This window comes from Rana temporaria, chromosome 1 (genome assembly GCF_905171775.1).
Source record: "Rana temporaria chromosome 1, aRanTem1.1, whole genome shotgun sequence".
NCBI lineage: Eukaryota > Metazoa > Chordata > Amphibia > Anura > Ranidae > Rana > Rana temporaria.
The window spans coordinates 142,131,446-142,141,841 of NC_053489.1; the positions used below are offsets into that span (position 1 = coordinate 142,131,446).

At 38.5% G+C, this 10,396-nt stretch overlaps 1 protein-coding gene across 1 annotated transcript in view; it reads left to right on the forward strand.

Moving 5' to 3' along the window:
- The window catches only part of KCNN2 (potassium calcium-activated channel subfamily N member 2), a 274,148-nt gene extending 271,482 nt beyond the window's left edge, over window positions 1–2,666 (forward strand). Inside the window, exon 9 of the mRNA XM_040343654.1 lies at window positions 1,119–2,666. Coding sequence (XP_040199588.1) covers window positions 1,119–1,406 — 288 coding nt within the window. The 3' untranslated portion in view covers window positions 1,407–2,666. The remainder of the gene's footprint in view (window positions 1–1,118) is intronic.
- Window positions 2,667–10,396: the final 7,730 nt, after the last annotated feature.

Here is a 10,396-nt window from a genome sequence, read left to right on the forward strand (position 1 = left end):
TCAATGGCCTATCCATTGTAAGCATTCTCTACTCTGAATCTGTGCTGGTTGACGCAGGGAAGCTGGATCATGTGAGGGGACTGGAGCAGCCTGAAAATAGATAAGTATAAACATCTCTCTTACACAGGTTATTTAACATCGTTGTTACCAGGGGGAGGGGACAGTTTTAAGGCTAGTTAGGTGTAAGCTGGAATTCCACTTCAACAGCAGTACTGCTTCTTTTGCTCTCCCTGTGTTCTACCTGGGATCCCATTCCTTTTATTGGGCTACATAGGAACAAAGTTTCCTGGAAACACATCCGCCTTTCCCAGGAGTCTTTTTGTCACCTTCAGTGGCAATATAATTTCCCTCCCTCTGTCAAGCCTTTAGAATATATCAAACACTTACCATACATCTTACGAATGGGGTTAGGATCATGATTTATGCCTACCTACCATGTATTACCTTGCCAACTGACCCCTCTTCCATTTCTCCTCTATGGGACTCTCCATTTCTCTTACACCCAACTTGGTGATTCATTTACTTTTCTTTATGGCTTCTGTCCTCAAAAGAAGTCCATCTTTCCCTGTCTGCACCCATTCCTCCTAGAGGTTGGGGTTCTTGGGATCTTTACAGCATCTAGAATCAGTCCTTCTTAAGAGTCAAAGGGCCACAGCCTGTTCTTCTTTTCACATTTTTAAAAGTTTCTTGACAGTTGGTTGCTTATCCCTGCTTTGGCTACAAGATTCTTCTGTTACCGTCTGTCCCAGTCTATTGACCTTCTTTTTCTTCCTGTGAGCTTGTTTCTGCAATTTTGTGTTCTACCCTTTGATTTATTGCTTGGTGATGTCCCATGATCTAAGAATAAACTGCTGTATCCTGTACTGTACTCCAAGATATGGAATTTACAGGTATGTCAAAATTCCTACTTTTTCTCTTCTTACAGAAAAAGTACTTAGCAGTATAAAATGAAAAATGATGCTGTGTTTCACTGCATCTAATAGCTTGTAAGCTGTTACATATTATATTTTAGTTTTCGGGTTTAGATATTCTTTAAGTTTGCTCTATGTATCGTGTCAGGCACTGCACAAAATGAAAACAAAAAATTATAATATATTTTTTTCCTTTTTTCCTCCCAGACTCAAAACATCATGTATGACTTGATCTCGGATCTAAATGAAAGAAGTGAAGACTTTGAGAAGAGGATTGTTGTCTTAGAGACGAAGCTAGAGACATTAATTGGTAGCATTCAAGCTCTCCCTGGACTGATTAGTCAGACAATAAGCCAACAACAAAGGGACTTGATGGAAGCTCAGCTGCAAAATTATGACAAGCATGTTGCATATAGCATCGAGCGATCACGGTCTGTGTCAAGAAGGCGGCGGTCTTCATCCACAGCACCTCCAACTTCATCGGAAAGTAGCTAGAAGGGAATAAGTTAACCAAAAAACAATAAAAAAAGACTTTTTTGCCATCATATGGTCAATATTTTAGCTTTTATTGTAAAGCCCTATGGTTCTAATCAGTGTTATCTGGGTTCTGATATCAGAATCTTAGAAACCTGAACACAAAGTTTTAGGCCAAATAGACTGAGAACTCTCTTTTGTTTCTCTCAGATGCACAGTGAATGCACCTATCATTGCTATATAGATTGTTTCTCCTGTTTCACTTTTTACTCATGCACTTCAAAGAATCTTTACTACTAATATATAGTATAATAAAATATTAATTTCTGAACATAATTGTATGGTCACTTCTGTTCATACAATGGGTTCTGCTTACATTAGGCAAGTTTATTGAAAATAACTGAGTGATATGTACCAATGTGATTTTTATAAAATTATTTAGTTGTTAATTTAAAAAAAAAAGGGTTATATTCACAAATCCTTTGACTTTGCATCTAGAGATGCCTGAGCAAGTGTGTTTAGCACTCCCAGTTTCAGTGTGTGAAATTGCCCCTTGTAGAGATAACTGACATACCTGTCAATGCAAACATTGGTCACTATTAGCTACACATAGAAAGTTATACAGCTCTGAGCAAAGTGTCAATGAGTATTGACACTTAAGCTGGCCAGACACTAGTAGATTTTCAAAGAAATAAGCATTAAATGTGAATATTCATACAAACATTCACTCAAAAATTCTCATTAGTATATATGATGATACAAACGAATGTCATTTGAAAGTACTTAAACTTTTGCTTTTTATAATTCTCTTTTGGAGTGAATGGACTTTCCCGAACAAAAACCAGATTCACAGTTTAAAATGTGTTTGAGAAAATTTTCTATCCTGCTCCTTCGAACTTTCTTGTTACTGTGGTCGAAAACGAACGTCGATTTGACCCCACTAGCAATAGGAAATTTGAACAAACTTTCTCAAAATGAAAAATTTCAAGGAAATTCTACTTTATGGCCAGCTTGGGCAATTTTTATACACCCTGAGCCAAAGGTATTAAATGTAAAATGGCCTCATAGCCCCCAGATGTAGTTGTCCCAGGTCTTGTGAGTATGCACCCTTATTAAAACAGCCACCAGGTCTTGGTTATTTTTTTAATTATACATATAGAACAGATATAATATATGCATAAATATATAATATTAACATGAGACTTTGCCTTAAGAATTATAGCATAGATACCAGTTGTAGATTTATCCAGGCTCGAATAAAAGCTTATGTTTTTCAACTTTTTTCTTTCTTTTATTCCTTTTTTAATAAAGTTGATATGTTGGCTATTGCCTTTCTATCTAATGTTGTCTTTGTTTCTCTGTATCGTATTTAACAGTAAATTAACTTAACAGGGAAAGACCTTTCATGTAATATTACAATTTTAGGCTGTAGTCTAATACTGGGCCCTTCACCTTATTCTCTGTGATGTGGACACATCTCTCACTGTTCTAGAACTACTGTAGTATACACTTAGTCAGAGAATGAAAGTTTACACCAAATGGCTCAGTTTCTAAAGGAAAATAGGATGTTCACTTTGCAAGAAAATGTTTCATTAGCTTAGTCAATGAAGGGAATCTCTGCATTCGTCATTTAATCACATACATGCAAAAAATGCATTTTTTTGTCTTGATTGGGTTATTCTTTGCAAAATAGATTTTTCTCCACAACCACTAAGCTAAGTAAGAGTTCCCTTGCAAAGCAAACATCCTATTTGCTTTTAGTAAACCAACCACAAAGTCTCCTCAGATATTTAGCTTGTTTACCTTTCAATATCTAAGAACCTCACAACTTGTTGGATATAAAGAACTTTTTTTGCTATCTGTGCCCCATTTTAAAAGGTTTTACTTTACTTTAAAGAGAAATGTTTTCTTTTTTTGGTGTTTCTGAAATGATTAGTAAAGGAAATCCTCTTAGATGACAAACAAGTTTTGCTTTTGGAAGATTAGTCCTGGTGAAAGCTATTTTTCATTAGGATACATAAAGATGGTGAGTCTCCACTGTGGGGTGGCACAGCAGTAAAACCCTGAAAGGGGTTTTAGTCTTTCCATGCTCTATCCATAAAAAAAAATAACTAAGAAAAATTGGCTTTAGATACACTTTAAATTACAAATGGAGGAGTGTAAAAAAAAGCGTATTGAGGAAAATATGTAAGCCTCCATTGCTATGCAGTTTCTAAAATGTTTTTATTTTCCCCTGTCTGTTTCTGTCTTTAGTATATACAGGTACTGAGAACTGTCCTGGAAAAGGACTGCAGAAAACAAATCTGATCTGCAGGTGTTGGGGTCCAGTAAATATGTAAACTATTGGATTAATATGACAGCCAGACAACTTGTATTTAACATAGTACAACATTCTGAAAGATTTGAACACATTGGAGGACATTTATTAAAATGGTTGCACACAGAATTTTGTACAACTGTGCATTGTAACAAATCAGCTTATAACTTCACTTTGTTTAGTTAAGCTTTGCCAAAAAAATGAAAAAGCTGTTGCATCAAATTCTGCGTGCACCAGTTTTAGTAAATCAACCCCACTATTCCATTTCCCCCACTCCGTCCATGCTTTTAAGTTCCATTGAGTGCACACGACAGGATTTGTTTCCCTGCTTTTTACCATGGACAAAAGAGCATAATAGGAAGCGTTTTTTGTTTCTTTAGGGAGTGAGCCATTTGGAAGGAACATCTGTACAGCACAGTAAAGCTGGCCATGCTTTTGGCTGGTTCCTAATGAACTAGCTGACAATCACTTAGTGGGTGACCCTGCCTCGAAATCCCCCTATTTAAAAATTGTAAGAGCCAGGTGGAAAATTGTCAGCTGAACAGCGCCGGCTTCAAATCAATTACAGTCACTGTTTGGGTATTTTAAAAGCTGGAGGAGACATCCGTCAGAATACAATGGCAGCAGAAGGGGAGATTTGTCTATCTAGTAAAATGAATGAAGGAATCTGTTGAACAGAAAAAATCTATATGTGTATGACCAGCTTAAAGCAGTATTAATCCCAAAACTAAAAATGTAATATATTGCAGCTTACCAATCCTTAGAAATTGTGGCTGCAATCGTTTTCTTTTTTAGGCTTTTTTCCTCTGTTTTCACCTGGTGATCTGGCCAAAAACATACTTCTTGTATACCTCTTGTATCTCCTGTATTAGAGTGCCCCCACTCTGGATGAAGGAGAATAGGGGCAACTTTGGACAGCAGTATTTTCAGTCTTAAGGGGGTGGGTGTTAGATGTACTAGCAGATTTAGAAACACTAACACATTTATTAACAGCTCTCACTGCAGCTACACACACATTTACAGCAACAGATTTTTTGGGGGGATAATATATATCAATAAGTAAAAGCTGACCATTGTAAGCACCTGTGTCAGTGGTAAACGGTTTGTCTCCATACCCTTTTACATTTGTAGAAGAGCTTAACAACTATACTACCGGCCACCGTCAATTGATGGCAGCACGATAGCTCTATTGTTCTGACAGAACGTCATATGACGTCCTAGTCTTTCACAGCCACTAGAGATGTTAGAAATTTGTCTTCCTATTTCAGCAGTGGGAGGGGAGTCTGGGCATTCACTGTGTGTGAGCTGATTGGAGGAAAGGCACACGCCCTTCCTTCACACAGGCAGAGGAATGAAGAAACTTGCAGAGCTGTGCTTTGAATAGACTAGCTCTAGGATTATCTATCTAAGTTCCCTCCCCGACACAAATTTTCAACTGCTTTTTACTCGTGTGTCGGAAGTTATCATGCTGATAACAGAGGAATGGAGCAGCAGGAAGAGACAGGACTTTGAAGAGAGATAAGTAAACAATACAGATATATTTGCCCAGGTCAGATTTCATGAATGGTGTTTACATCCACTTTAATGCAGTGAAAATAGTAAATTCACCTGCTGCAGCCCAATCTCTTTGAATTTTAAAAGTTTATTGGAAAAAGTAAACCAAAACTGGGTATGAAATAATTTTGCCCTGTACTAAAAACAACTGAAATGATAATGAAAAAATCATGATCGCTAGATTCTATCAAAATATTGAAACTATTGTTTTTTTGATTACCAGATCAGTAAATCCGTTGCCAAATTTAAATTTCTTATTATTGTATCTGAACACAAAACCAACACTGTGCAAAAGGTAAGATATGATTAATGTTAACTATTAAATCCTATGTGCAGTTCGTAAGTACCTGTGCTTTAGTGTGATAGATACTGAAGGGAAGTGAGACTTGGTGTATTCTGCTCGTAAAGAAGTTTTATGCATATTCACCATAGGAGACTTTTATTTGGCAAGTAACTTGAGATTTACCCATGTTTGCAGTCACCTCATTTTAAATACAATGTGCTGCAAATGAAACATTTGCCAATAGTTATTTTTTTTTAGGCTTTTTTTTTTTAGCAGGCTCTGAATGAAGATCTGTTTCATCTGAATTGCTCTTAAAGAAACTAATCAGATGGACAGGATGCTGGACAGGAAATCATAGACCTTGGGTTATATGCTGCTGATTAGACACAGTCAGGGATGGACTGGCCATTGGGACTACAGGGAGGCCCGATGGCTCAGTGGGCCGGCTTCAGTGACAGTGGACCGCCGCCCCCCCTCTGCTCCTCTGTCTCTCCCTTCCCACAGCGATCACCTCCTCTCCCTCCCCGCAGCGCTCACCTGGGGGGAACAAAGAAGCAGGGGGAGGACCAGAGGAGCAGGGGGGACGACAGAGGAGCATGGGGGAGGGGACAGACAGCTGACTCAACAGCTTTGGCATGGCAGTTTCTCCCTTCTGCCTAATCTTGTCCCATAAGGGGGGGCACCAAACATATTGCCCCGGGTGAAATAATGTCTAGCTTCCCCACTGGTACTGCCTATAAGAGTACCAGTACCAACCGTTCTACTGTCATAAAGTAGAACGGATAGTGACTAGTGAAGGGGAGAGGGGGCTTGGGTGGCCGGGGGGGTGTGGGAGTTGTCCGGCCGCCGTGGGAGAGACCTGTCAAAGTGGGCCAGTATGGATGAAGTCCAGGGCCAAATTTTTGTCCCAGTCCAGCCCTGGACACAGTCTTTATATAAACCAGACACTCTGTGGGATTCCGTTTTTTTGTTGGTGTCTTTAGGTGATGAACATCTCCTATGGAGAAGTTTTCTAAACCATTATTTTTATTTATTTTTTGTGACGTCAACTAAAATTTCAAGATCAAGATCCAGCTGCTTATTACCTCAGGGCTTACTAGAAGTTTGCAGATCAGTTACTCTAAATATTGGGAACTGTACCCGGACCACCTCCACAGGAAAGACAGGGTTTCCCTGTATTGTGACCGGATCCTGTTTTTACTCTGTAAATGTCTCTACTACATTAACAGTAGGTAACATTATTATAACATTTACCTCTATGCTCTCGAAGATAATGCACTTCCACATGCCATTTCCACTGAGAATGTAAGAAGCATGTCTGCTGGTCTCCTGGCTGCATTGTGTTCCAGAGACATTGGTTTGGTTATCATGCCTCCCCCCCTGGACATGCTAAAACCCTCTCATTCCACATCCATTTCATGAATACCTCACAGGGGCATAAGATGGTAAAATGAAGGCACAGGATAACGGATCCCCTTGGAGTTGTAATGTATCAGTCTTAATTTGTTGTTGTTTGGAACATGACAACCTGGGGCGAAGTTATAAATACAACTTATTGTGCTTTTTTAAGGTAATTTTTACCCGCACAGTAATTTATATTGAATTATTTTATAACGAAGATATTTTTAATTACAAGTCAATCTGTATGACATAGTCTATAATATGAAACTTATTCACGGAGACGTATGATCATACAATATAGCTAATTTATTGGTAGACAAAATATGAATATTTACATGAAATTAAAATACCAATTGCGTTACATGAATGACTTGAAAATCAATAAAATACCCCCAAAATGGGCATGCAATACCTTTGATCTGTGTGTCATGGTAAGTTCTCGAAATAACTTTATGTAAATGACAATGAAACAAAAGCATCTATTTCACATGTCCAACCGTTACTATACTGCAGGTAAGTAAGTGGTTAACAATGTGAAATTTATTGGACGTTTGTTTTGTCAATAAAAATAGAACTATGTAAAAAATTAATAAAAATTGTACTCTTTAAGGAAAAATTACCAGTTATTGATTATGAGAACAAACCATAACTACAAGATATTCAATACTTCAATATTTCAACATTTCTAGGGAACAACAATAGATTTCAGATAAAATTAAAAATGGCATAATTACCGATTCCAAAATGACTATTTCCTACTGGCAAGTGACCAGAGCTAAAATGGTTGTAGTGTTCATGCATTGTCCTAGCGTGCCCCTCCCCATCGGAGTCAGTCCTCCCTGCATCATACATTAGTCATTGCTTCATTCCTGCTCTCATGGGGTGCTCCTATTGATGGGCTCTTCCTTGGGGTCTTCTTTCATTGATGATCGCTTCCTTTTATTGATCCATTGATCTAATTTTCTCCCTCTTTTATATCCGTCATAAAAATAAGACTATAAAAATTATACCAAGTTCTGCCCATCTGACATCTGTCCTTAACTCATGGGTCCCTGGCCCATATGAGAGTTCCTGTCAAGTTGGTTATCTTATTTAAAACACTTCTATTTAAACTCATATTCTCATCTTTTCTTTCTTCTAACAAAGTTCTACTTAACGAATGCGATGGTCATATATTTCCCTTGGTCCTAAGATGTCATTGATAATCTAAACATTACTTTTCATTTATTTCATGTCAATATATATTCTTTTAATATCATGTGTATTTTTAAGATATTTCTGACTTGATTCATATGATATGTCCATCTCATAGATAGATGCATGTCTTTGTCCTTGGTGTGAGATGAACTGGGTTTTTCTGCTATTGTCTAAGAGACAGCTGAGACAATACTGCCTGTTTTCCTTAGGGCAACCTTATTCTCTGATACAATGGGAGTTATTTACTTCCATGTGATAATAGCCCAGTTAGTTATCTGTGAAAACTTTTCCTATGGCAGGATTTATAACCAACGATGATAGTACACCTCTTCTTGTTTATTCACCAAAGCTGGGACAACATTTCTTTGTTCTGTGACGAAAGTTGCCAGTGTTTAAAATTTTCACCCAAGCTTGTAAAAGTTAGAGATAGCTAATTCAATTGTTAGTGTCTTGGATGCTTGGCAAACATGGCTAAGGTGTGTTTTTTTTCTTTCGTTTCTGAAAAGCTTCCATTTTAATGTCTCACCTCAAATTTGAGGCCTAATGGACTTTTCATATTTTTGTTGGTAAATATTAAATTATTATTATTATTTTCGTCATATTTCATAACAAACTTGTGAGAATTTTTGAAGTTAGAAAAGTACCAGCAATTACCAAAAACAAGGTGGGTGGCTTGAGGGCCACAGATGCTGTTGAAGAAGGGGTTGGCTGCAGTTGAGAACACTGGACTGTGAGTGCTTGAAACTGGCAGGTCAGCTTGCAGAGTTCATCTGAGAATAATTCTTCCTAACAGTGTGGGGCTTGTGATAATTTAAAGTTTAACTATTCACATTCTTTACTTGCAAAAATAGTGAGGTTTTTGCACAGTTTTGCTTAGAGCAGAGAAACCTGGGCTTGTGATGCTTAAGTATAGTGCCACATTGCTCCAGCCAATCAGGGGAGAAGTCTAGCCAGATGGAAGTCAACCCCAATGCCTAAGCAACAAGGATGCCACCCAATAAGTTTTCCTCCATCTACCATAGAAAGTGGATGAGGCATTGCCCGGCAACTGTCGATCTGTGGGGAGAAAGACTGAAGGAGCAAACTACAGCTGGTATCACCTAAAGGCAAATACCAGAAGCCAGAAAATCTTCAGCTTGCATTCCTGAATCATTTGAATTTTGCTATAGGTCTGACTTTTCATCCGTGATTGCTTTCATCCAGTTTGAATATGGTTTATTTATTGAACTGTATGAGAGATGTGTTGTCCTCATTTGGATAGATGATTTTGTCCTATATTGGCATTACAACAAATGTCATTCGAGTTAGTGCCACATTTTCCTGAGGATGTCTGAACATGACCAAAGAAAAAGGATGCCAGCTGCATTCCTATGGATTCAAATTCAGGACAATTTTTATCGACCTGGACAAAGTGACCCGATCCCTCACCCTGGGACTTGGTCTGATGTGTTGGTCCTCTAGATGCGCACTATGTGCTTTCTAGAGGACAACTTTTGTAAAGACACTTTCATATGCAATATTGACTTATTTCGATCAGATTGTATATTCGGTAAAAGGATGCTTATTACTTTTTGTTTATTGCTTATACACGAAACACTTACTGTATCAGAAGCCATGGCTGAATCCTCAACACCTAAAATAAAAAATGTACGATACTGTAGAATTGTATACCTATATCATCTCGCTTTTAGGAGGTTGTCCACTTACTATGGGAAAAATACCTTGCAAGCTCATATAGGACATGTGGTGGGACTGTTGTGATCTCCCATAGTCACAGGTAGGTAAAAAGTACATAGGCTTTCAAAAGTGTGCATACAAACACTATGGCCCAGATTCACAAAGGACTTACGACGGCGTATCTCTGAATGTGAGGCGTCGCATCTATGCGCCTGATTCATAGAATCAGATACGCCTCACTGTTGCCAAGATACGAGCGGCGTAAGTCTCCTACGCCGTCGTATTTTGGGGTGCATATTTACGCTGGCCGCTAGGGGCGCTTCCGTATATTTCCCTGCGTCGAATATGCAAATGAGCTATATACGCTGATTTCACGAACGTACGACCGCGTAACTTTACCCCTCATAAAGCAGGGGTAAAGTCATGTTAAGGTATGGACGTCGGAACAGCGTCGTATTTCACGTTGTTTGCGTAGTCGTGCATGAATGGGGAATGGCGTAGGTACGTTCACGTCGACTAAGCATTGAGCCCTACAACACGTCCCCTACCAGCCTACTTTGAATTACGCGGGCTTACGCCGGT